The sequence below is a fragment of the Lepidothrix coronata genome, unplaced genomic scaffold, assembly GCF_001604755.1.
Source record: "Lepidothrix coronata isolate B3197 unplaced genomic scaffold, Lepidothrix_coronata-1.0 Scaffold51, whole genome shotgun sequence".
In the NCBI taxonomy this organism is placed as follows: domain Eukaryota; kingdom Metazoa; phylum Chordata; class Aves; order Passeriformes; family Pipridae; genus Lepidothrix; species Lepidothrix coronata.
Window position 1 is genome coordinate 1,643,862 of NW_016690231.1, and position 27,533 is coordinate 1,671,394.

Below are 27,533 nucleotides of genomic sequence, written 5' to 3' on the forward strand. Positions count from 1 at the left end.
AAATGTCTGAAAACCTCAAATCACAAGATCTTGATCAAACCATTGTAAGCTTATTTTCAATGACATGTTTGCCTTGTTTCGATAAAAATTCCTTTCTTTTAAAGCAAATTCTGACAAAATCAATCAGCCTGAGAAGGTTCTGGTGAGTGAAGAACAACACGCTCAGTAAAGCCACAAGTCACAGCCACGCTGAGGTCCTGCTGAGCTGATGAAGACCCACTCCCTCTCCAGGCTGGGTTTTCTTGGGATTCCTGCAACTTGCTACTGCTGCCATTGACAGAGATGAAAATCCTACTGTTCTCCACTCATTGTCCAAGGCCAGTGAGGTAAAGAGCTACCTGAACAGAATACCCACAAGGATGTTTGCCCAAGACAAAGACAGATCAGAGATAAGGTTTTGATCAGATCAGGTGTAAAACATCCCTGAGGTGGAGCAGAAAGTAGTCCTGTTGAGGATATTCTTTCAAATTCCATTCCTCAAGTAAAACAAAGGAAAAAACTCCAAAATCTCCTTCCTTGCCCCCCCCCCCAACCTCTAGATAAAACCAGGAGGTAGTGCCAAATGTACTGTTCAGAGGCTGAACCATTTGCCCCAGAGCTGGCAGGCAGCCCCAAAGGAGCTTTGTTTCTGCACATTTCAACATCACTCAACCCTTCCACCCAACCATCTTCTACCCACTTTCCCTGGCTGTCCAACAAGGAAAATTAATGTGAAACTGCAAACTGCCCTTCTAATTTTTCTCTCTCTTTTGAGAACCCGCCCTCCCTTTTGATCTCCCCATGAGCCTGTTTTGATGGCTGACCCAACCACCTGAGCAGAAACTTTAAAGGGAAGTCACTGAGACACTGTGTGTCAGAGCACTTTGGGCCAACAAGATGGGCACCGTTTGGATAAAAAGATGCCAAACTCCCCCCATTCCTAAATACCAATTAATCTAAAGTTCATTTGCATAGCTCTTCATGCATGTTTGAACACATACACTTCATTTAAACTGCATTGCCTGCAACAACTTCCACTATTTTTCCCATTCAATGCTGCAATAGTACTGGAAGCTTTTGAGGAACTCTTTTCTTTTACATTTGCAAGACTATTCAAATTTCAGCAGCCAGCTCCAAAAGCCAACGATCACATGGATTCTGCCAACCCAGCAGCTCTCTGGCCATCATTCAACTGAGGAGCTCAACAGAAACCCTTTCCAAAAGCCCTGGGTTGTGTTGATGTTCCCCCCTTCCCCCAAGATGCTTTAAAACCCACTGAGTTGACAGATGAGGTGGGGCCTGACAGGCCACGCTGCCCACAACACTTGTGCCCCCTGCACCAACCACAGGGCAGCCCATCAGCAATGCAGAGACCACGGGTCAGCTTGTGCCAACATCCTTCAGATCAAACCATCACCTTTACACATCATTCGCTGGCCTTTATACAAAGAAAAGCGCTGAAATAAAACACTGCTGCACAATCAAGTTCTTCTGGTGTTGATAATGAGGCCTTGGCTTTTATTCCCACATTAATGTGTATTTTTTTTTTCAGAAAGGAAGAAATAAGGGAAAAAAGCAAGGGAAAAAAGGAAGGAAAAAAGGAAGGAAAAAAGGAAGGAAAAAAAAGGAAGGAAGTAACTATTTTAATTTCCTTGGAATACTAACCAATTCTTACCCTCCCTTCTCACATGGGACCAGATACAGTATCTGTAGAAATAAGAAATAGCCCATTTAATTCCCTCCCTGCAAATGCTCTAAATAGGATCCATAAATAGGATTCATATAATGAGGCTGATTCTGGCACGTCTGAAAAAGTTGTACTTGTTAAGAAAAATATTTGAAGAATGATAGATTGTGAGAAGTATCATTGTTTGTGTGTTCTGAAATCCAAATATGCAAATACGGACACAGTGTTTTTTTAAAAATAATGGAAGTCTTAAATAGCTGCCCAAAAATAATGCAGCCAAGCTTGAAAAATAGATGTAGATAAAAAAGTCATAATTATTTAGCAGTAGGACTAATCCAAAGAAGTTGTTTGGAAATAGAAGAAGAACGAAAACAAGGGAAATGATAAACACACGAGACGCAGCATTTGGTTTCAATGTGGGCCAGGTGCCTTCCTTGGCACTTGGGCAGCAGAGGATATTTCAGACTCTCAGCACATTCCAAAGGCAGGGAAGCTGCCTGCCCCAGCCCCAGCCTGTTGGTGGGCAAAGGTTCAGGGATCAGGCTCATTGTCCCTCAGAGCAGCTGCACTTCCCCACTGATGGCTGGGCTGGAATGCAATTGCAGAAACCTTCCCACCACCGTGCACCCTGGCAAACCTGGGCAACAACTACTGCCACTGAATTACACATTTGACACTCCAGTTCTACTCATCACACAATTGCCAGTGAGTCAGACTCCCTGAGCTGGGATGTGTCTCAGGTCAGACTGAGCCATGGTAGTACCTGGAGAGTCACCAGGACACCAGAGAGCAGGGAACAAGGGAGATGCCAACAGGCATTTGGTTCTGCAACTTCACAGAGGCATGTCCTGTTTTCACTAGAGCTGATGACTCTTAGTCCTGCCTAATGCCAGAGCTTTGCCCTTTGAGCTCCACTCCACACTATCACAGCCCTGGGAGCACACTGTGGGTCACAGCTCTCCTGGACCAGAGGGAAATTTTGGATATGGGCAGTCCCTGTGGCTTCCAACTTATATGAACAGGAAAGGTCACTGACCTGATCTTATCCAAGACAAAGGGGTGGGAAGAGAAAAGAAAGGGGAACTAAAAAAAACCCACAAACGTTCAGTTTATGGGTAGTGCTTTAAGAATGAAATATTTTCAGCTAGTCCCTTCAGGTGCCCGCCATCCCACAGCCTCCAAACAGGCATGTGATGCTGCAGGAATGTGCTTCACAAGATCTGGCATTCTGGGAAGGGCAGCAGTTTATCCACCTCCTCAGTGTTCTGCACCACAATTAATAGGAGCTTCACTGCTATACATTCAAGATGTGGTCTGGCCCTGGATAAGATTTTATAGCAACTCTTAAAAGGGATGAGTTAAAGGCATTTATCAGAAAAAAAGCGCAACAGCTTAACATCAACAAAACCTGCAAAAAATAAAGCACAAGAAACCAACCACACAGGCACAAGCTTCCAGACATTTAATTACAAAATAAATGCATATGACAGACATCAACAAGCCTACAGGAAGATTCCTGCTTCAGTATTCAATGCAGCCTCAATAAATATTTCAAGGTTTCAAATGGATGCTTTGCAATAGCACAGTTTCCATTTGCACAAGTGCCAGAAGGAAGAATTCAACACAGGCTTAAAGCAAAACCAGAGTATTTTCCTGTAAAACTTTAATTGGGAAACTGACACTATATAATCTGTACATCATTGCCTCCGAGCTGTTGTTAAAAAATTAAAGCTGTATCAAAAGAACTGCTTTGTTAAATTAACACGTTATGCATACCAGACATAATCTGCACCAGGAAGGGAAATAGCTTTGAGTCCAAAATGCACTGATTGCTGTGGTCGTTATTGACAGAGGCTGAGCCAAGCAATGTCAGCACACTAAAGCATCTCTCAGGCCTCCAGTACAGACACACGCCCTTACAAACGCCCAGCCTTGATTTCAAAACCTGAATAAAACCAGCAGACGAGCAGGATTTCATTATGGTGAGGGTTACAGCTACAAATCACACACCAGATTGGCCACAGGGGCCTCTCACCCATGGACATAAGACATCCCAGCCCTTTGCCCAGTGGGAAGCACTCCCTCACCCACGCTTGCTCAGCAGCATCTGCAGGATCCCAGCACTGCCAGGACAGGCATGTGCAGCCTGGGGGGCAGAAGCTGAGAGGCCTGGTTTGAGGAGAGAGATGGTCAGATGGGGACATGGGACAAGCAGCACAGAGTTCCTTATACTCTAGGCACAAGATACAAAAATGAGCTGGATCTTCTGTTTAGAACTACCTCACCCATTTTAGTAAATACTCAGTATACATCTCAACAAAAGACATGAGTACCACTACCCCATTTTAAGGCCAGAGGAACTCAGGCACTGACACTCAGAGTAACCCCCCCAAGGCCTCTTTGAAAGTACTAATTTAAAACCTCATTTGCTCAGGGTTTCTCTCTGAAACTTGTCCATTCTGACCCTGAGGTTTGCTCAGCAAACACAGGACAAAACCAAACCAAGTGCCCCAAGTAATCCCAAGTCTATGACTACCTCCTCCATTGAACCTTTGCCAGCCCATGTCACACTCACCATCAGTTTGACTTTAGACCAGTGGGGGCTCATCAGACAGGCCACGCTTTGAAATGTGACTCATCACTTTGTGTGCCCAAACTCCTGACAACGCGACAGCCTCAAAGAGGCCAAGTTTTCTAAAAATACAGCACATGCTCCCTCCGAAGAGCCTGCTTCCTCTCTTATGTTTCAAGCTGTTCACCTCCGAATTTGAAGAGCCAAAGCAATTTTGGGAGATCTGAATGATAACCTTTGCTCAGTAAGATATTACAGCCCTGCACGTGACGGGCTGTAGCTTCATTGCGTGCCCCGAGTCTGAGGCACTGCTGTGGTCTGCAGCGGTGAAGGCGGGTTAACAGTTTTGAGGCTTTTAAGATAAGCAAAATTTCCCTTGACGTTGTAAACTCTTCAGGTGGTTAGAGAGAACAGTTTCTGGTTTTTTGATGTCTTCTCAGAAAAGAGCTCACACAATTTTATCAGTCTCTGGGGTGACCATCAGATAACCAAGCTATTCCTGTCGGAACCACTCAATGCATCTCCCCCTTCCTGTCACTGGCAATCCACAAGACGACCAGGGGATTCGAGCTAACCACAGGGCTCACAACTTAACTGATTAAGTAGGTGGGAACTGATGCCAGCTCAGCTCAAAGTGCCTCTCTTGCTAACCAGAAGCTCGCCGCAAGCTGTGGAGGGGAATGACCACAGATAACACACTGATACCGAAACCGTTTGGTGAAGCTGCAGCTTCCTGTTCGAGGGCTCTCGCAATCTCTCAGAAATGAATCTTCAGCAGGAAACTGGCTGCAGTTAAACAGGCTGTCTGGGTCGTCATGTGGCGTGTATTACTGCCTCTTGTTTTCAAGGGACCATTTATTATTCTCTCCTGCTCTTCCCTGGCTCTCTAGAAATGAACTGAATTAGGACTCCCCAGAGAACAGTGAGTCCTCAGGGGGAAGGAAAGATGTTCAGACAGTTAACCACTGCAGGAGATGGCAGAATTTCATCCATCTTGTAAAACAGGTATATGTTTTACCCACCTTAAATGCAACAATTTTTTCCTTTGGTGTTTACCAACTGGTCTGAGCACGCTGCTCTAAGAGTTCAAAGCACACACCATGCAGTCTATACCATCCCTCATCTACAGCATTCTAATTGCTACAGGATGTCCAAAAATTGTCCTGTGCTTTGATTAGCTGATTTCAAGAGTAGCATGAACCATTTCAGCCATGTCCAGAAAACCTAAAACCCACACTAGACAGCTTCCTTAATCAAACCCAAAACTTCCTAATGGTCACAAACAGCAAAGTACCAGTCCAAAAAAACTGACCTGAGGTTTACAAACACCCAGCATCTACATCTAACGTGCTTCCCAAAAACTGCCAGAGTCGTGAGGCTTTCTGGTGAACACGTGGGGAACTAATCAGACAAGAAAATTCCTGAGGATACTACAGATCTAGGCCATAAGTGCTCAGGCACACAAAGTCTTATCCATCATATAGCACAGAGCTGAAATGCAGACAGCAAAGGTATGAATCAGGCTACACTCCTGTAGAAAACCACTGCAGCCCTGTCCACAGTGAGGTAACTGTATGATAAATGTTCCATCACCTCATTGCAAACCTCTGAATATTCACCACCAGAAACACAGCAATTCATCTGGAAAGAATGTATAAATAAAGCAGCTAATTCCATTAAATCCTAGATGTGATACCACTGGGGTGTGGAACTCAGCAGCACCGTGTAAGGACCACTAGTGCTTGCTGGATTTTTTATTATTTTTTTGAGACACATACTAACTCTATAATCAAAAGCAATTTTGAGCTTAAAACTGACCTCGAGGTTACCAGACTCTATGGCAGACTGTTCCCTTTCACTGGGAGTGCAGTGCACAGCCAAGACGTGAGCACACACACCCCGGATGGGCCACAGGGCTAATTAAAAAGCGGCTTTGGTGGTTGTGTCTGTTCCAAGAGCAGGTTAGTAAACCAAACTTTATAAAAAGTAATGAAACCGAAGGTGCTACAGACGCAGACAATTCCCACAAAAACAAAGCAGAGCTCAGAGTGATGAACAGTTGTTTTACTCAACCTTAATACCTTTGAGTTTCTGACCTGTGATGAGCTGGAAAAAAGAGAGAACAGCTAAAGTCACTTGAAAACTAAGTTGAAACACAGGGTATTCTGAACTGGAAGTTAAAAATTTCTTCATGAAATTAAGTATCATTGATCAAAGGATTTTAAAACAACTTTGGGATACAACAATGCCTGAATTTCAAAATTACACCACGGCCTCCATAAAGCTATTTAATAAAACAAAAAGACAAGGAAAAAGCAGAGAGTACTTGGCCTTACCAGTTGCCAAATGGAGTTGATTCCTCTCACACCCAAGTTATCCACAATGGATTAATTTACATTTCTGCCCTTGCCCTGAATTCCCTGGCTTTCTAGAACTGCAGTTGGTTCTTCAGCATCACAAAAGTCTCTTACAGTTTCATTTATTTATTTTCTGTAAAAAGGAGAAAGGAAACCTTTCTAAAATGTTACCAGCAGGTCACGGTGGCTGGGGCAAGTGTTGACCACAAGGAACCGTGATGCTGACACACTGGGGCAGCAGGAAGTGCAAACACTGACCCTGTGCAGACAGCACCTCACACGGCTGAACCAGGGTTTCCATCTGAGTGCTCCTCTTCCAGCAAAGCAAGAGCTGCAGATGAGAAATCTGGTCTCTGCAGCAACCATCTCACTCTTGGAGCAGGAGCTGAACAGTTCCTGGAGAGGCAGCCCAAGGCTCCTCCCTGAGCTCCTGCATGCAGGCACAGGCACGGTGCCACCCCGCTCTCTGCCCCTCGGGGACAGGGGAGTGCTGCCTTCCCACTGCAGCCCAACTACACCCCCGGTATATTTACATTTTAGCAGCCAGCTCCACGGCAGCCAGGCTGAAATACAAAGTGAGAACGAGAGAAACCTCAGCCTACAGCAGATTTCCACCCCTTGGCAGCTTTCACAGCAGAGCTGCCACACCTTCAGCAAGTTACCAAAAGCTTTCTTCCGTGTGAGAGCTGACTTAGGGTTGCATCTGTTGTTTTGCTAAATTAAAGTTGCATCTTAGTCTTCTGTCAGGACAGGTAAGAAACTGAAGATCTCTCTCTTGCCTTTAATAACATACCCCAGTGTAAAAAAAATACGTGGAGGAAATACAAGCAGTGAAACTGCGTAAAGACCACTGACCTACAGGACTTACAGGAAACCCTTCCTTACACTCTGGATGTGCAGTGTTTTATCATCACCCAAATAACACACCCTCTCTAGAATATTTCAGTGCAGTTTAACATAGGGAAAACCATTTGGGGACTGACAGGAAATCAAGGTATTCCACTGAGTTGCACAATTAAATATTTTAAATCTCATGATGCTTCAAGACAACGGACAGTGTTCCCTCATGCCAACAACACTGCCAAGGTTGATGCACCCAATCCCTTTTCTTTAATCTCTCTTGTTCACTTACTATCAAGGCCAAAACACCATGTTCATCTTTTATTTCTAGAGGAGCATTCTGCAGCAGCACTGTTATTTCCTCAGCTGCTCCCCTTACACGCCGTGGTTTTGGGTGCAGGTTTCTGCAAGGGCACAGTGAGATATGAGATAAAACAAGAAAGTGTGAACCCCTGTTACACCCCCACGAATTTCCTCCGAGGAACTCACCACAGCACCCAGCATAGCAAACACCAGTGCGCTCCAGCAGCCCTCACAAATGGGCTATTTTAACCCTCTCTTAAGTAATAAAACCCCAGCACTGCCCATTCTCACTGCACAGGACTATCGGAGAATTAAAGAAAAATCAAAAGCAAATCCCCCAAGAGGCCCCACACTTAACCCCTGTTCAATGTGCTCATCAGGTAAGGAGCCCTGAGTCTAATCTAATCAACTGTCTGTTGGCTTTGGTAAAGGGAAAGGAAAGAGAGTTAAAACAAGGCAATGGATTCTAAGGAAAGAGAGCCATGAGAGCAAATAACAATGCAAAACCAGCTGAGACAGACAGGCAAACACCCTGCCCTGTTACACACAGAACACTACAGCATATATACGACACAACTGCCTCAGGACAGTCTTAATCAAAATGGTCCAGAAATAAAGACCAGATATTCTCAAAGTCCTTTGCCTTTCCTCTTCAGCAGGATGTAATCCTTTCCAGGCTGGTGAATTCAAGATGGGTTTAGGACAACTTTTCATTTTAGCATGCAAGGCCAGTGCCAGTGAGGTTATCCTACCCCAAAAGCCGAGGAGCACTGGGAATTTGGGGGGATGTGTCTGTTTAACAATAGAGCCTTTCTAGTCAGATTAGAGATCTGTTCATCCCTCCCACCCCGAGCCAGGGGCAACAGCGGGGAGATAAAAAACCATGGGCAAAACTCACAGGCCAGTCACAGGGCCCGTCCCTCGCGGGGCTGGCGGTGTCAGCCCGCTGTGCCCCCACCAGCTGGGGGGTTATGGGCATCATCAGCACCCCATCCCATCCCATCCCACAAAGGGGCACCACTGGCTGGGCCGGGAGCCTCCAAGGCCACCCCTGTGCCAAGGGCACTGTGCAGGCAGAGGGCAGCCCAGCAGAGAGGGCCCTTTGTGCTTGCTTACGGCCGTGGAGACGAGCGCAAATTTATGGGACTTTTCATCCTAATTAAAAGCAGAGGTCATCTAAGAAGAAACAGACTTTCAGAAAAGGGAACTTCTAAAGGAAAATGTGCTGTAAGGAAGTTCGTGGACTCCAATATTTGTAAAGCTGAAGTATGTAGTTTATTTATGTTTGTACTTCTGCTTATGCTTTTCATGGGACGTTTCAAAAACCCTCAGAAGAGCTCCCACGGATCTGGAATAATATGTGCACTAATTACTCAGCTCAATTTGAGCTCATGGCTTTTGGGACAGCCCCTGGAGCCAAGGGGCCAGCTCCTCAGCTGGCTTACAAGCAACCTGGCTCCATCCCACACGGCACTCAGAGCAAACAAACTCTTCATTTATTCAGAGAACTCAGCCTGTCTAGGTGAATTCAAGCATGGGGATAGTTTTTGTAAAGTGAGGCTATTTAGGAACACGTGAAAATAAAAAACAGCAGAAGTTAAATGCTTTGGATTGACACCCACCATTTTATGCCTAGCTTTCTAAAATTCCCGACAGCTTAAAGGGAAAACTCCTTTCAAAATCCTTTACATTTCTATTCCACATTATTATTTTTCTTTTTTTCTTTCTATCTGTTGTGCTGTCATTGCTCCTGCAGGCCACGTCACTTTATCACAGTCCCTTTTTCTTTTCTCTTTCTTACTGTCTTCAAAGAAGACTGAGTATTGCTCCACCAGAAGGAGACCTATCTGCCATTCTTTTTCTTGTCCAGAAAAAAAAGACAATTACAGTCCCCCTTTTATGCTTGGCATCATGGCAAAAGGAGATTGATACTTGTTTTGGAATTATTATTCCCTTATTCATAAATCTTGTCCAGAGAGTCTAGCTCACAATGCCAGCCTACAGGCACACTACTGGAGGAGATACTTATTAAATTCAGTTTTATCATTTAACTTTGGCTCCAGTTCAAGGAGTTTTAGATTCGTAACAAGAGCCTTGTTTCCAATACTGATTTTTGGCAAGGAAAAATGCTAATTTATCAGAGGTTCTAAAATACAGTGAATTTTCCAGCCCAGCCCGGAAACGTTACCTACCTAGAGAAGAGGTTTTTCATGAGTGTGTCACAGAGTGGCAGGTGGAGAAACCCCGTTAGTTACAATCCCAGTGTGCCTCTGGCCACTGAGTGTGCTTCCACTCCAGGAGCTGCAGCACACTCAGGAACTCCCAACCACAAGTATTACATGCTTCACTGCAATAATATTGCTGATCTTTATGTAGAAATTTATCCTTCTTCAGACAACAGTTTCTCCATGGCCACCTCAGAGATGTCAAGGTACATAATCATGCCCTGGGGTCTTGGACCATACTCCGTGTAGGAAGTGGTACTGACTTAAGGTCTGTACAGAAAAGATGCTGTTGAAGGTACTTTTCCAAATCCGATAATTTGGTCCCAACCTAAGAGGCCAAGAGCATCCTTGAAGCACAGAGGGGATCAGGGGAATGCTGCTGGCATGATCTTCAGTGAGCCTCTGTAACCACTACCCTGAAACCACGAACCTGCTCCTGCTCCAAGGATTCCTGGCGTGGCAACAGTCTCCTTAGAGGGGACCATCTGCTCCAGGGTCTCACAGAACTGCACTGAGCTGGCACAAAACTGAAACAGGCCACGAAAAGAGCTTCACAGGGTGTATAAACCTGCAAAGAGTCAATAGTTCCTCGGCAGGTGATTGCCCAGCACTTTGCAGTCCTCCTTCCCGCTTTGTTTGCTGTGCTGGTCTCTGCCTCAGTGCTGCAAAGCAGCTCAACTCCAGCTCAGAACTGGCTGTCCTGGCAACTGTGCTCATGGGCACGAGCTCGAGAGGTCTGAGTGGGGTAAGAGGGTTGTGGGCAGCTGTGTTGGGCAACAGACCACTGTGCAGCAACATCAAATGCACAGCACAGGAGAGGGGTCCCAGAGGGCTGTGAGGATCTTTGCTAGCAACTGGAAAGTCAGTTCCAAAAATCAACAAGATAATTTGAGAGGGACAGTCAGGAAGGGGCAGACTGGGGTACAGGCAGGCTCAGGGTGCTCAAAGCCTACCCAGTGCTTGCCTGGGCCACCTCAGGTTCAGCTTCACCTGGGGGATGAGAGAACCACTCTCCAGCTACGTCACCAAGCAGGAGGAATGAAGGCTGCAGATAGCACCGAGCTGACTCTGGGTGACCCAAGAGTCTCTGCAAGCCCTGTGGTGTTACCACATTTCTTTCTATCCATGGGTTCAAGCCTGAGTTATCTGAGACACCGGTTTCCGGCACTCAACAAGGAAGATGTAAAATCAACAGAATTTGATGAGCTGCCAGGGATTTGACTAGGCTACAAAGACTTTGATATTTTACAGAAGCTCAGAATGAAAATCAGCTGCTGCTGTTGCCAAGTGTATGTTACTGTTTTTATTTAAAAAAACAAAAAAAATCTTTCAAGAACAAATAAAACCAAACAAAGACGTCTCATCCTCCTGTACTTTGGTTCCAAGGCACACTCAGACAGGTTGGCTCACTGGCTATCCATTTGCCATATGCTTTCAAGTTTATTCTTTTATTCACTCCCACATTTTAGCCCCTTCCATTTCAGAAGAGGAACAGCTGCACAGACGCTCTATAAATAAACTACATAATTTATTGGAAGAGGTTTTTTGTTTATTTTTTTTTAAGCTGACACATATTCCCCAGCTCTATCCTTTTCCATGCTCTCTACAAAACTCAGTCAAGTTCAACTGCAGCTTGGGTTTGTCTGTACAGTGTGCTCAACCTGATAAACAACTGCAACTTTTTATCTATTAATAACAAACTGTATGTACTGATCTTACGTTCATTGTAACTACTTTCTATGTTAAGTTCATTTAGAACTTAACTGTCAGAACTTAACTATCATGACTAAACTATCAGAAATAAATTTGAGAAACGGTCCACAGGGTGGATGTGTATCGGTGAGACACAGAAATCTCAACACACAGCTAATTTCTGGTTCTCTGTGTGCTTTTTAACAAATCAGTGCATTTTCGGGTAGACAGGCCTCTCATCCTGTTACCAAGAAGAAAATCTGTTTTGTCTGCTCAGAGGACAGACAGACCTCTCTGACTAAGATCACTAATCTCATCTGTGTGTGCAGGAAGTGTGACAAATGGCTGGAGTAGTTTATCACACAAATGTAACCATCGAGTCATAAAAGGAATAAGATATTAACCTCCATAAACAAACTAGTGTTCTATTTCTCAGCACAGAGGAAGTATACATTGAACAAGATAAGGGTATGAAACACATGCTATTGATGAGATAAGGAGCTTGCAGAAACAGTACAGACATAGATATGTGTCATGCTATCCGAGTAAAAGTAAATGCCATTCCAAACTTTACTTTGGGGAAATAGATTTTGAAGAAATTTTGTCCACGATATGTACAGAGACTGTAAAACCAGCAAGGACACTCTGCAGTGGCATCTCCACTGTGCATCCTGGAGCACTGTGTTTTTATCATGCTTTATCACATCTCTGGCAAACAACCTGTTTGATGTGAACAGGGGGCACAGCCAAAGTAGTAACTCAGTGTTTCGTATACAGTTGTTTCCCTGAGAAAAATGAAAGCTGCTAGAAGATATTATGGACAACTCCTGGTGGGGGGCCAGTTGTCTTGAACTGGGGGTTTGAACATCTCTGTGCCACCGGGGAGAATCGGCTTCCAACGCGAGTTTGGGCCAGCAGGGCCTGGCAGGGCTGGAAGTGACAGTCTCTGCCTCGTGCTAAATCAATTTAGAGCAGCATCAGAGTCTTGAGGGACATGGTCAGCCTCAACAGCTGGTACACGGTGAGGCAGAAGGCAGTTTAACAGGGAGAATGACAATCCGTACAGAAAAGCAACCCCGGTTCACGCTGCTCGTGATCTCAAAACACTGCCCTGGCACACAGAAAGCTCTCACCTCCCTTGAGAAGTTATGGGGTGGTGAAATAAAAGAACCCTGTCCCCACACATGCAACAGAGAAGGAGCTGGAAATTTTCTCAAAATCATTTATCTGAGAAACAGAAGTAAATTTCTGAAGAGCCAGCAATGGAAGAAAACAGTCCTGTGATTTATTAGCCTCGAGACTCTGAAAAGAATTCTTTGGCCTTTTTCCATTAAGATTTTGCAACCTATGTTATAGCCAGTGGGAAATTGTTTAGTTCCCAAACCATGCCCTCAGTCATAAAATCTGTGAAGCTGATTCATTACTATTTATGTGGTGCCACGGGCGTGCATGGCATTTTACAGACAAAGAGAAGATACAGCCTCTGCCTTTAGAAGCTCAGGTGAATCCAACTGTCCACGTGTATGGGAAGCAGCACTCAGTGTCCTAGAGCACACACTCCTCATCACTACGAGTTAAGTATTGATACTCACCTGGGATGCTGGGAAGATTTAGACAGGAGGATACTTAGAAGACATGTAATTACTGTCTAAAAATTTGTGACATTATTTCATTGAAACTGTAAGACTTTTCAAGTCATGTTATTTTGTAATGGCTTTATAATGAATTATGAATTTCTGATAATAGGTATGATAGCATGAAGCAGTGTCACTACGAGATCAGACCAGAAATTCTGCACTGCCTACCAGTTTCTTCTCTTTTTGCACAGCTGAGGGTAAAAGTTCACAAGTTCCATCATACACCTCCAAACATACAACATAAATTACTGAAAGAAAATAATTAAATAATTTCTGTGATTATTGTTAAAAAAAAAACATAAGTGCACCAGGTCTCCAAACCAACTTCCTGAAGTACATAAAATCCTTTTCTGGCCTGTGTAGAGTGAGCAGTTACAGCTCTCTGTAAGAAACAGTCTGGGACCACTCACCTAGAAGGCAAAACTTCATCATGGCAGAGGTTGTGAAAACAGCAATTACTGTCAATAAGTGTAGGCAGGACCTGTTTGCTGGACTGAGACACTCACATTCAGATTTGCACACAGGATTAGCACACACCTTCATCTACAACCTTTGCACTGGCAATAAGGGTACATGTGACTAATTGGCTGGACAAGCAGGGTATCATATCTCCACACCATACATTTGTTATGAGAGTCAGATATAATGTGACTCCAGGAATTTTCATGTTGACACTGCTAAGCCTCTCACACCCTCTCCTATTTCCCTATTACTCTACACAAGCCTGTCTGTGCCTGCCCTTTTGGACAGCTGAGCAGCAAATATACCCAAAATAAACAAATTATACCACCTCTACATGAAGAAATGTCATTACTGCACATACAAATAAGGTACATGTGAACAGAATGGACAATTAAACAAGGCTGGTGCATGTCATACACAGGCAGACGTGTCCTGGCCCTGTAACACCACCCCAGAACACTGGTACCTACAGCACTTCTGTGAAGAAAACACCAGCAACGCCCTCCTCTGAAAGCAAGGGAGCTTGTCTTGTAACTCAGAAACTGTAAAAAAGGGAATACTGACTTCTTTTTTTGTTCACAATGGTGAGGGTCACAATTCCTCTTAAAATGGGAGCAATTGTGTACTTGATTCTTGTATTTAACACACAAATGAAAACCTGTATGGGGGAGGGAGGAGAGGAGGGAAGCATCTCCCACTGGTGTTGAAAACTCTCCCCCCATTCAGGTCTTTTAATTCTCCAGAGGTGACTATCTAGCTGAAACACACTATAAACCAACAAAAACCACCCCCTCTCTATAAGAATGATATTAAATTAAGAAGCCCCCAGGCTCTTAATGCTTTCTCACATGTCAGGGCTGTCCCCTGGCAGGTGCATGACAGCCCTGTGCTCCAGCCCTACTTATGTTCAGCATTTCTTTCATGTCAGTGGCTGTGCAATAGGTGGTGGAAACCTCTGCAATCAACATCAACAGAAGTGAAAGAATTAGCTGTAAAATGACTTACGGAGTAGCCTCTTCCTGAAAGCGATTGAGCAGAACTCTGTGGGAGGAAACAATATGCCACAGTAAGTAATGCAAGAGACTGTGTGTAATGTAAGATAAGAATCATTTCGAGATTCCCTCCCCCAGCCCAGTATTCCTCAGGGGGAAACCTCACAGCCAGAGCGCCTCAAAGGGGCTCCTGATATTCTGTGGTGCTGCCACGGGAGGAGCAGCCAAGGAGCACCTCCAGGTGAGGGCTCCAGAGCTGCCCCAGACAAGGGTTTGAGGAGCCAGAGCAGGGCTCTGACAGCTCCTCCCGACCGAGGGAACAGCTCCCGGCGTGGCAGACGCCTTCCCAGCAGCGGGGAACACATTTGGAGCCGTCCCTCTCCGGTGTGGTGGCAGCTTCCCGGGAACAGCACACACGTGTAAGGACGAGCTCCCGAGTCACGGCTGCGCATTTTGCCTCATCAGCTCCAACTTTCAATCATGTAACCACACATCCCACTTTCCATTCCCCTCTACGAATCCGTGAGCCTCCAGCCTTCACTGCTGCAGCATTACCACATGACAACTCTATCTGAAACAACAATAGCAGCAAAGCACTAATTCATCATCTCTCAGAGCTTTAATAAGCATTCTGTCCCTCTTGAATAAGTTAAATTACATTGTTTACTCCTGCTCTTCATTTCAGCTCCTCCTGCTCCTTTCTCTACCACATCCTTACCTCTTTCACATGCTGCCAAATCATTTGGTTCTTTTCCTTCTCATTACACCAGCTCCAGTCACTTGGATCCCTTTCCCCTCTCTACGACCCAACACTGTTGAGCTGCTGTTTTTTGCTGGCAGTGGCTTTCTCAGAGCAGCTGAATGAATTCCACTTCCAGCTCTAGCTGCTGCTATATGCCTTCGTTTCGGAAATTAAAAATAAGCTGGGAACAGTGGTGGCACACGACACCACATGACCCAGCAAGGACTCTGCAGGCCAATTTCCAAGTGTGATTTATAATCACGATGCCCTCGCTATGTGATTTTATTAAACAAGATCCAGGGAGTCTCAGCAGTCCTGTTTCCAAGACTGATGTTCTAGTGGGTACCAAAGCCTGACCAAAAATACTGAATTGTTGCAGGCTGATCTTGAGGATTGTTTGTCTTTTTGCACCAGTGCCAGAAGTTATCGTGTTAATAAATCAGCACAACAGCACAACACCCCAACGAGATTGATGCAAACCGATTGCAAACACTTGTAATTTTCCACCAGTCCCTTCATACTACCAGTTTGCAAACCTTTTGATGAGAGGATACCAAGATACACACAGAAACCTTTCCAGAGTCCTGCCCTCAGTGAAGACTCAATTGCCTCATCCCTCTGCCCATGCAGCTCAGTGCCACTGCCTTGCACCTGCCCCAGACAGGCAATTTGCCAGACAACTGCCCACAGAGGAAAGTTTCCAAAGCCAAGAACAGGCAACAGCAAAGTCCTACAACTGAGTGAGTGTGCTGCTGGAGGCAGGAGGGTTCCCTGTTCAGCCCATCACCAGCTGGCACAGGAACCAGGGTGCCAGATGGAAGGAAAGATGTGACACAGCTCTCAGACACAGCTCTGCAGCCCAGAGGTGACTGGGTGCCAGTCCCCACCCCTGGCACGCTACACCTGACCCTCTGTCCTGCTCCAAAGACCTCTGCACTGCAGGGAAAGGACAACTTTCACAGGGGAACCTGAGACAGCAATAACACACCAACAACAGCATTTAACTTCCCACCTTCTACCTATTGCACGTGTATTTGGCATCTGCCCTCAAACGCTACAAAAAAAGTAGGGAGTTATTTATAAACCTCTTTAATGTAAACTGCCCAGAAATAAAGCTGTAGACTGGTGAAATGAAGGGCAGTAGCATTTACATCTGTTTTTGAGAAATCATGGGAAACCTACCCCACCCTCTAAGTACTTTTTACCCCAAAGTACTCGTGGAATTCAGCCTTGTACAGAAAATGGGTTAACAACAATGTCCTGCTATCCATGTAAGTATGTCCAACAGCTGAACACAATTATCTGTTCCAACACTTTGGAGAGCTTGATCGGGCAGTTCACCTAAAGTAAACACAGAAATGAGGAGGGGGCAAATTACCTGCTTGGAGAGACAGGAGGAGAGAAGGAGAAAGGGTGGAAGTTCTCACTCCACCCCCTCCATCGACTCAGATTTAACCAAGAATGACAAGGTCTAACTAATTGGAAATAATAACCAAAAACAGAAACAAGAGGTTTCATTAGAAGCTTCTCTCTAGGGAAACAGCCTCTCAGAGCATTTTCAGTCTAACAGTTACTTTCAATCTTTGAGTCTTGTGCACACATAAAATATTTTCCCGGCATGGAGCAGACCCTTGGACAAGGAACTCAAATGCACCAACAACAGATCTGCTTTTCTTAAGATAACTTTAAGGCATCCCAAGCTGTCCAAGAACCCCAGGAATCTGCAGACCACTGATTTAAAACCACCAAGTAGAAAACAATAAAAACAGTTGCTGAATAAAGTGTTACATCAGAAATAATTAAAACTGAATGGCAATTAATTCTGGCATTTTTCACATCCACAAACTTCTTCCTCCCTTAGAAGTTCTAACATTAAATTCCCTGAAAATCAGGGGGGAGGAAGGAGGAAGGGTGGGGTTTTTCCCCCTCCCTCAGAATTTTTATTGCATGCATAAAGTTAGTAACTGGTGAATTCTCTGGATTTGACTTGTAAAATCCTCTCCAACGATGAGGTTTATGCACAGCCAAGTCCCACACTCTCCAGAGCTCTTTGTATGCTTTTTTTCTGTTGCTTTCTTGGTTAGCTGGGAACACTGGGACTCTTTAGGAGGATCCACACCAACTGCCACATGTAAAAGCTTTGAAAACCCCCAGCTAATATCAGCTACAAGTGCCAGAGCAGAACAGTTTGCGTGCAACTGTGATGGATGTTCCCAAAGAAAAAAATCTTTGGGGGTTAATATAAACATAGCTCAATCCGTATGTCTCTATATCAAGATCAAATAATGAGAAAAGTAATCAATCGTGGCTGCAAATATAAGAAATCTTAGTGGAAGTTTAACTTGGCATCTGCCCAAAGCTGAAGAAACCTCCTTTGACTGTGAATGAGGGCTTGTCTGGCAAGAGCAGTTACTGGGGCAAGTCTTCAGCTGGAATGACTTACCCAGGCTCTTACCTACAGGACAGGAGCACTCACATGGAGGGCTGTCAGAAAACCCTTATTCTCAAAATAGTGTATTTGCTGTTTGGGTCCGTTTTCTTCCCATTGGAAGGCCCTCAGGCAGCAGGGGACAATGGTCACCACGGCACCCAGCCAGCCACATCCCTGCTAGTGCTGCACCCACCAGCACAGCACCAAACCCAAACCCAAACCAGCCCTTACTGCTGCAACCCAGGCACCCCAGACAGCTCGTCCTGGCCCTCAGACAGTGCCTGCAGAAAGCACTGCTGGCAGGGAAGGGGCTGACAGACACAGCTCAGAGACACCACTGTCACCCCACCTGGCCAGCGCTCTGCAGCCAGAGGCAGAACAGCTGCCACATCATCCTGCCCTTCCCAAAGCCTTTGGATCTGCAAACCCCAGCACGGCACAGAGAAGTGGGAGATGGGGAGCATGGAATGCCAGCCCTCCGAGTATGGAATTCCAGAGTATGGAATGCCAGAGTATGGAATGCCAGCCCTACGTGAGAGCAACCCCAAGCACTCCCTGGGGAGGGCAGGGGCCCTCCCTGCCCGGTTTGAGCCCTGCCTTTGTGCCTCTTCCAGTGCTCTTTGGAATACCCAGGGTTTCTGAGGGAGGCTGTTACTAGTTAGGGGCAAAATGAGTGTGGTCTGTGCATTTAATGACGCATAAGTGGAGCTGCACTGCTAGATGGCATTTGTGCTCAAAGATAAATGGCTTATAATATTTTGCAGATGATGCGCCTCTTTTACAACTAAAGATTTTTGGTTCCTTTTAAGCCCAAGGTTAAAAACAAAACCAGACAGCACAGACATTTCAGTTATGTCACAGAGTGAATTATTTCTACCCTGGGATAGCTCTCGTGTTAATTACACTGGATATAAAAAAATACACCTTTCTGGCAGCAAAGGCAAAATCTGACTGCTGAAAGACTCTACTATCCCCCCCACTGATGCCCTTGAGAGTTTGAGTTACACTGCAACCTGCAACTGTATTTAAAAAATTTCTTCCTTTATTTTTGATTAAAATGGTGATTGCAATTTAGAAAAAAAGAAAATCATGACAAAATCTCACCAATAACCTGCAGCAGGGTTTCCAAGATTGTCTACTAAATTGACATGAAAAGTTATTTCCCTTGTATAAATAAAAGCATGGCCTTCCACTGCTCTCATGATGCAAAGGAAATCAAGACACCCTCTGTTCACTTTCTTAAATCCATCAGGTTACTTATTGAACTAGAAAGACAGCAGGAAGGGCTTTAAAATCCAGTAATAATCACAGTAATAGGGCACCTCAAGCCAATTCCCCTCTCTCAGTGGGTCAGGCAGGTTTCAACTTGGATCTTTTGTATCCTTGATATAAAAACTAACTATAAGGGGATTATGTTAAAAGCAGGTGATGGCAGCACAACCACAAAATTAACTTGTTTGTAGTGTTTTCTTCCCTCCTCTTTGGCAAAAGACCTAAATTAACATATTCCAGAAATGTCAGGAGTTCATTCCTGATTTTCTGACATGTGCCACTTTTGTTGGCTGAAACCTGAAGTGTATCAAGTACCTCCCAGTCAGGTGTTTTCAGCCAATAGCTATTCCTATGTGGGCACAGGACAGTCCCCAAAAAGTGCCTCCCACCACTGCTGTTAATCCCATCCTAGAACATGCCCAGTGTCCCCCGAGGAGCCCCCAGCAGAGGAGGGAACTGAGGCAGATTTCCCAGCTCCTACTTAGTGCCCAATCCTGCCTTGCCAAATCACAGGCCCAAAGTTACCATAGAGCCCAGTGCCACAAGCCTGATTGGGTTGATTATCACTCAGCTGAGTTAAGCAACAGCATGTACAGAGATGGGATTTTTAATTCTGTTTTATAGCATTTGTTCAGGATGAAACTCAGCTCAGCTGTACCCACCCTCCACTCTTCCTTGGTGGCCCCAACCCCGCAGCCAGGGAGGACTGAGGCACGTGGAAGTGTGGGTGTTTACCCTCCACTCAGTCATTTATGGAAAGTTCAACAACAGAATATGGGTTCAGCTTTGAACACCAGAGAAGTCTTGTATTTCCTTTCCAAGCAAGTCCCTTATAAAACTCAAATGTCTTGGAATGGCAGGAGTAAGTGGGGAGGAGGGCAAAAAGGGCTAAGGGCAGAAGATATCCCAGACCTTAACACAGTCTCTTAATGCAATTAATTTCCATAGCCACGCTCCTGTCTGCTGATACAATGAGTTCAATCGACTTGGCAAAGGTCACACAGTGCATCTGATGTTCACTGAGATTAGAAACCCAGACCTGACAAGGTAACCACAACACATGATGAATGATTTGGATGTCGTGCAAAACTTGAATGTGTTCCTTTCTTAATTCACTTACTTTATTATGTTGGCTAAACAAAGAGGGTTATGCTTAGAAACACTGCAAAACCAGTTCAGTAAGATATCCAACTACACCAGGTCTGAACATCTGTGAGTGGCTTGATAAGCCACAGAACAGCTTCCAACCAAGACACTTGGATACCTACAGCTGATGGTCACAGACAGCAGAAGGAAAGATGGTCACTGACCAGGAACAAAGAACTGGGTACAGTCAGTCAGGATCAACATAAAAAGACCTCACCCTTCTGAAACACAGAGAAGCTACATGAGTGCTGCTCCCATTCCAACCATCACCCTCTACCAACTTACCAAAGCCTTCTCCAGACCTTCTTCCTTCTCAGCTATGTTTCACTACCTGAAGCTTCATGCAAGTCATTACAACTTTGCTTGTCATTTCTGCAGCAGCAGTTTTCATGCAAGCATTTGGTATTTTGAGGGACACTCGAGATAAAGGCAGACAGAACGCCGAAGGGACGGGAACTTCTGCCTCCAGAAGAACGTGACTTGCAAGTTGTCACGATCCTTCCGTGTATATTCAAAGCAGTTTCCCAAGATTCATGTTTTGAGGAGGGCGTCTTAAAACTATCCTGTTGCTACCTCTGTTTTGCTAAGCTCTGTGATGCTCTTATTCCACTCTTCCAACTGCGGGTCAGATTCCAGCGTTACACACGGGGAACGATGCACAGCACGTGCCACAAAGAGTTTGCAGTCCACGTGTTGCTACCCCAGGCTTTCCAAAAACCTCCTTCAATCCACTCAGTAACATCCCTGATCATGGCACTGAGACCTTCCCGACCTGAGACACGCCAAGCTCTGCTGTGGCACTGCCACCCTGCCCGGAGCCAAGAGCAGGCACTGCACACGCACCAGAGTTCACAAAGTGGATAAACACGGAGCTGTGGAGCGACTGTGGCCCAACTCTCACTTCAGAGGCTCATCTGATTGTGCTTCTGGCAAGGTACTTCAGCCTGAGGCACAGGGAAGGGACCTGCAGCTTCGTACCCTGCTGCTGCTCTAATCCCCGTGCCCCAGGAGGGGAAGCGTGGCACGGAAAGCAGGAGGGAAGGGGGGAGACAGCGCCTGTGATGGCACACAAAGAAAAGCAGATCACAGGGAACTGCTTGAATCAGAAATCACAGAAGTTATTTTGTATTCATCTACCAGAGAGAGAATTTTATATCTAGCCTATACAATATGCTAAACGCTTATCAAAGAACATTTAGAGAGAGGAAGATCTCTGCATTTCCTAAAAGACCGCTTTTCGTTTATTATGTTTAAAGAAAAACAAACAAACATATGAGGATAGGATGATGGAAAATTAGAAAAGATAGCCTGGGGGATGAGAGGTAAAGGCTCTGAACAACTTAGTAGCAGCGCTTGCTGGTTTTATGCACAGCTGAAGCCAATCCCTTGAAAAGGAGAGTTTTGACTCTTAAGTGGCCAGCACCTCTTGCAACATATTTCCTAATCAGCCAGTATTTATGGTCGATATTTTATATTTCCAATTTCCCCCTAAGGGCTCGTGAGAAAGCAGCACACCTGCCAACCTTTTCAGCTGGGCCAATAATTGCCAATTTGCTCTTTGCCTTAGTATATCACTCAATTTAGCCCTGGCTGTGCCCTGCATACATCCTCATTCATCTCTGTGCCCCCATGACAATTAGAGTGTTAGCTTCAGCTAACTAGGGCAACTATTCTACTAGGGTTGGAAGACAATTATTAGTCTATTTTCCCATCTTGTGGCAACAAAATTGAGAATCCATGACAATTACATTCAGCAATTCTGCACTCTGCCGCCTGTTCCCCCTCCTTGCCCCCACCTTCCGAATATTTCAAATTATCACAGCTCTACTACCACATTCAAATTTTCCATGTTCACAGGGAGTGAGGCTTCTATTTAAATGATAATGAGGGACGATCCATTCAATTTAGTGAGGGAGAAAATCCATTAAAAAGCAGGCAGTTCTTAAGCTGATGGGTCAAGAAAAAGATAAAAACCTTTTTTTCAAGCCATTATACAAGGCTCTGTGTGGATTTTTGGACTGTTCAGGACATCAGAAAAGATTAGGACAATTATGGAACATGGGGAAAACCCAAAACAAAATGCCCAAGCCTTCCACTTTTACTTGGGTCAACACAACAAAATAGCAATATGGCTTATCCAGCTCTTAATTCTCTGGCAACTTCCAATTACCTCACTATGAAAGACAGCAGAGGAAAACCCCATTTTGGAAGAAGGCTGTTGACTCTGTGTTGGTTGAGAGTACATGTGTAATAGGGATGTCAGTTTTATAGTAGTTTTTAAGGGAATTTTATATCAACACTGGGAACATAAACAAGTGGCAGGTTCCCGTCCCCTCTCCACACCATAAAACCTGGGCTAAAACTTCACTGTTTTCCTGCTCTGAAGTTTCATCATCCCAAAGAAGAGCCCAGCCTCAACAAATCAAACCTCTGCAGCCAGAGATGATTTCACTAGATCATAATAAGCGCTTTTTTTCCCCCGATGACCCATAATAAATGGCACTCAGTGTAATGTCTGGAAAGACTTACTACATGAGCCAGACAATTACTGTCTTAGTAAGAAATTGTATCATTCTCTCCCCACAGAAGTTTCACTTGTGGCAAAGGAGCAGCAGGATGCTCTGGGGTTTGTGGTGGACAGACTGAGGGCTGTTTGTGTGTGCACAACAGAACCAATCCTCTGCTTCAGTTTTCTTTGGAGGGCAATTATTTCACGACAGACCAGGCCACCTCTTGACTTCACGGTCCATTAGAGACTAATGACATGCACTAATGTAAATAAAGAACAACTTGCTGGCATCCCACTGAATGAGTCACCTGAGGAACAAACAGCAGAGGGGAGCTGAGCTGCTCGAGATGGAGCCTTTGGAATGGGGAAGGACAGCGGAGCCGGAGGGAGGACTCCCACACTCCTGAGGTGGCAACGCTGAACGCTGTAGGTGACACTTGCACACACACACATTCCCACCACACCTGCTGTGTGCTACCACCCAGCAGCCAAACCTGCCACCTCCTGCCTCATTTACCCCTTTGTTCACCCAAGTTAATGGGGAAAGAGACGGGAGGGAAGGGCAGCATAAAAAACCAGGCCAAATGCACCAAGGAACAACAGGAGAGTGAGGAACAGCCCAGGTGCCTCCTGCTGCAGAGCATCCATCTGCAGGGACACTGCCACGTGCTGGAGTCCCGTTTGGAACCACTAACCACAAGGAAACACTGTCCCTGTCTCCCCCTTTTTGTCTTCACTGCCCTGTGGCTTTCTGATCCTCAGTGCCACATGTAAGGAGTTGTGCCAGTCCAGTGGCACCCCAGCTATATAAACAGTGTGCTGGGACTTACAGCTCCAGGGCCAACAGGGACCAGGCATGGCTGGACAGAAATCCTGCAGGAATTGGCACTCAGGACAACGTCATCATCTTCTCTGCCTTTCCCTGCTCCCTCTCTACAAGGCAACAAGTCTGCTGCCTTATCCCTTTGCACAGAAATGGGGAAAACCATCTGATTGCACCCGTGGGACTTTCTAAGGCTTTCAGACAGTCGCTAAATAGGCTACAGAACATGTACCAGTACGCAAGGCAGCTTTATACGTAATTAAAGCTAAATTGCACTCATCGAATAATGAACGAAGAGCATTCTGTGATTCATGAACCTTACTTTTCAAACTGTTTAATTACTAATTTGAAAAATCCTCATTTGCAATGGGTCACCAGGTCACAAGAGCACTTCAGCAAAGCCCTGAAGTGTGCCCCGGCCTCCAGGCACTGCCCAACTGTCCCCGCTGACTAAAAAAGAACAGAGTGCCTATTCCCCCCTGGACTGCACTGGCTGCTGGACAGGCTTTGAAGATTTTGCAGGAATTAGGCCCTCAGACTCAATTCCTACAGGCTCAGCCTGCAACTTTGGGGGGCAAAGGGAAAGGAGGAGAAAAAACCGGGAGTGCATCGGCTTAACAAGGGAAGTCTCCAAGACCACTTAACGCTTTGACCTGCGCTAATCGCCACGTGGGAACGTGTCATTCCTTCCCTGTGGCCCCACGTCACAGCACAGCAATCCTGCCAGGAGCCCCTGCTCACACAGCCACCGGGAGCAGCGCAGGGGAGGGGAAGGAGAGAATCACACCACTGTATGCAGATATAAAATTACGATCATTATCGACCGACAGCCCGGCCAGAGACGCCCCGCAGGCAGAGGGGGTTTGTCCCCGGGTCCCCCCCGGCTGCCATGCCCCCACCACGGCGCGTGGGTTCCCAGTCCTGGAAGCAGATCACAGGACATGTTATTTTTCTCTTCCTCCCACCGCGTCGGCTGTTTACAGCGCCCCATTCACACTCCAAACATGTAGAGAGAATTTTCCCCCATCACATTTCCCTGTCAGAGCTGTCAAGCCGAATCCCGCTTTAATCTGCCAAAAGCACTTTTCTGCTGACATTTTTAATAAATACTTTCAGCTTTTAAACACATTTGTGGGAGCCATTTTTTCCCCTTTTTCTCCCTTTTCCTCCCGTAGAATGGGCTCTGAAAGCCTTAATAGCAAATACATTACACTTATCAAAGGCTTTCCCCCTCTCCCCTTTGCATCCTGAAGCGGAGGTAGTGTTTTCAATTTTAAAGCTAAATTAACTGTCCAATTGAATTTAGCTGGTGTGAGCCGTTTTCTGTGACAGGTTTTAGTTATGAAGCATATTTTACATTAATAGAACTCAACATGAAAACCACTCGCTCTGGGATTTCTGTGGCTTGCCATTGAAATGGCAAATTTAATATTTCAGACATGCTCGTGCCAGCGTTTGATTATTGTTCTTCATTTAAATCTCTCCTAACGGGAAAGGTCCTAATTAGTAAAAAATCATGTTTTAATGAAGGCGAAATGCTAATTGCTAACACAAAAAGCCTTCATATAAAATTATCCCAGCACTGCCATTGATTTCTTGGTGACTCAAAAGCCCATTTGTGTGTTTACACACTAGGGCACCGTTTGCTTTTGTTTTATCATAACATTTCACTCAACGTACCATCGAATTTCCTGAGAGAAAGACAGCTTTCCCCCAAAAAACCTCTCATATCTCGGAGGCAGGAAGCATAAAATTAGATGAACTGACTTTGCACCCAAACTATGTGATTACGTGCAGCAGCTAAACCCAAAGATACTGCAAAAAGCTTTTTAACACAACTTCTTTAGGAAAACAAAACAAAACATCAAGCCACTCTTCCCCGAGGAATAACAATTCCATTTTGTTTTCCCATCTCTGATCTTTCGCTTATCATATTATTTGCACCATGATTATAGTGTTTGCAAGGCAGCTCAACCACTTATGCCGTAACACTCAATCATGACATAAAAAAAAGTTATTACACAGTGACCTCTGGATGCCAACATTTGTTCAGCAAGATTTATGAAAAGCCATGTCAGCAGCGGGAATTGCTGCAATGAAGCGATGCTTTCTCCTGAATGGTACTTACATCACTGAGACGGTCCCTTGAGCTGCTCCGCTGAGAGCTTGTGGCCTCCCTGATGCTGTCTTCCTCGCTATTTCTGCCACTTCTGCTTGTAGGGACCTTCATCTAGAGGGAGAAGAAGGAGGGGGAAAAAGGAGATTTTCAAGCACTGCTCTGCCACCTGTTCCCGAGGTCGCCGAGAGCAGTTTAGTCAAAGTTTCACTCCTACGCCCATGGCACAGAGGAGAGGACGCCTGTGAATGCACGGGGCTTCTCTGCAGCTGTGCTTGACCACGTGTGTCCATATTCCTTTCCACTAACATGTGAGGGAAGTGGTGCTTTTGGCACTCCTGGAGGCGGGCAAGGCTGTGCCAAAGTCCTTGGGCTGAGGTGAGAGGGGAGCGGACGGACAAATCCCGTCCCTCTGCTCCCAGCACTCCGTGGCTGTGACACTGGGGTCCCACTGGTGCCTCTTGCTGCTGGGCCACTGCTGACCCCACAGCCAGGTCACTGCTGACCCCACAGCCAGGTCACTGCTCCCCAGCCCACAGATGTGCCCTGGGGCCACCCCAGTGACTGCACCAAGAGGTTGGGACTGGCACAGCAGCCAGCAAGAGACACCAGCCTGAAACAACTCACTTGAGATACCACAGGGAATTCGAACTAATGCAGGATTAACTCTTACAGCCAAGGCTTGTTCTCTAACTGCTACATCATCCTACTTCCTTCCCTGAAGTTGAACTCGTTTTTGGATTGAAGTGAGAGAGGCAATGTTTGAAATCACAGCAACCTCCCGCTTACATCTGCAAAGAGTGTTACAGGGGGAGGAGAGGGGTAGGATAGATGTCATTCACAGCTTCATTCCTGGGCTCATTTACTAACAAATTATTCTGCTAATTCCCTTGTGAAATATTGGGTGGAAAGAAGTGTTTAATTTATTAATAGGTTCTATTCATATCAGTTTGGTTCCATTTAAATTACACTATTTAAAATGTCGGCTTGTACAAATTGGTATGTTTAATGGTAATAAAATCCCTTTGTTTCTTTCTGTCCCATTTCCTGGCAGTGTCAGCGGCCAGCAGGGCTTGCTCGTGGTACTGATATAACCCCCCCAGCCCTGCCCCTGTGGCACAAGGCACCAGGCTGGCTGGGCACACTGCCACAACGTGGGCACTGCAACCTGAGCCCCGGGAGCACACTGATCCCTGCACTGCCATGGATGTTCGACAGCACTGCCAGCCAAGTGCCCCGCAGCCTCTTCATATTTGAATACAATGTTCAGGGCACTATATGGAGAATGAACTTCACTACTCATCCAGTAGTACACAGCCCTGTATAGGCTTGGGCAGCAGAAGACAGGGAAAGTACTGTGCTCATGTCCAAGCAACAGTAAATTGCTGATGGAAGTCCTTACTCTGCATGCCTTTCTGCCACTTTACACCTCACCAATTCACTTTCCTCCGCAGGATAAGACTTTTAAACTCAGATACATCAAAGCCCTAGAAGCAAACATTTGCTCATGGTCACCCCATCACACAACCACCACTCCCAGCACAGTGCCCGTCTCGCTCATCGTGAGCCACCTTTCCAATACGCTGCCCAGCTGCAAACTTTTATCAAGACCAGTATTTCATCTTTGCTCCTACATCAAAATGTTCCAACAGCACAGCAATGAGAGCTGAACCCTCCTGCGAGCTGCTGGAAGTGTTTCCAGCCAGCACTGAGTTTGCATTTGCAACCACCAGCACCACACATTTCTC

General features: G+C 45.6%; 1 protein-coding gene across 14 annotated transcripts in view; it reads right to left on the reverse strand.

Annotated features, from left to right (window-relative positions):
• The window catches only part of FBRSL1 (fibrosin like 1), a 510,214-nt gene that overhangs the window by 258,775 nt on the left and 223,906 nt on the right, over window positions 1–27,533 (reverse strand). For all 14 annotated transcript variants that reach the window (XM_017815486.1, XM_017815477.1, XM_017815483.1 and 11 more), the window contains 2 exons: window positions 25,798–25,899; window positions 14,760–14,795 (listed from right to left, as the gene is read on the reverse strand). In XM_017815486.1, the coding sequence (XP_017670975.1) occupies window positions 14,760–14,795; window positions 25,798–25,899 (138 nt within the window). The remainder of the gene's footprint in view (window positions 1–14,759; window positions 14,796–25,797; window positions 25,900–27,533) is intronic.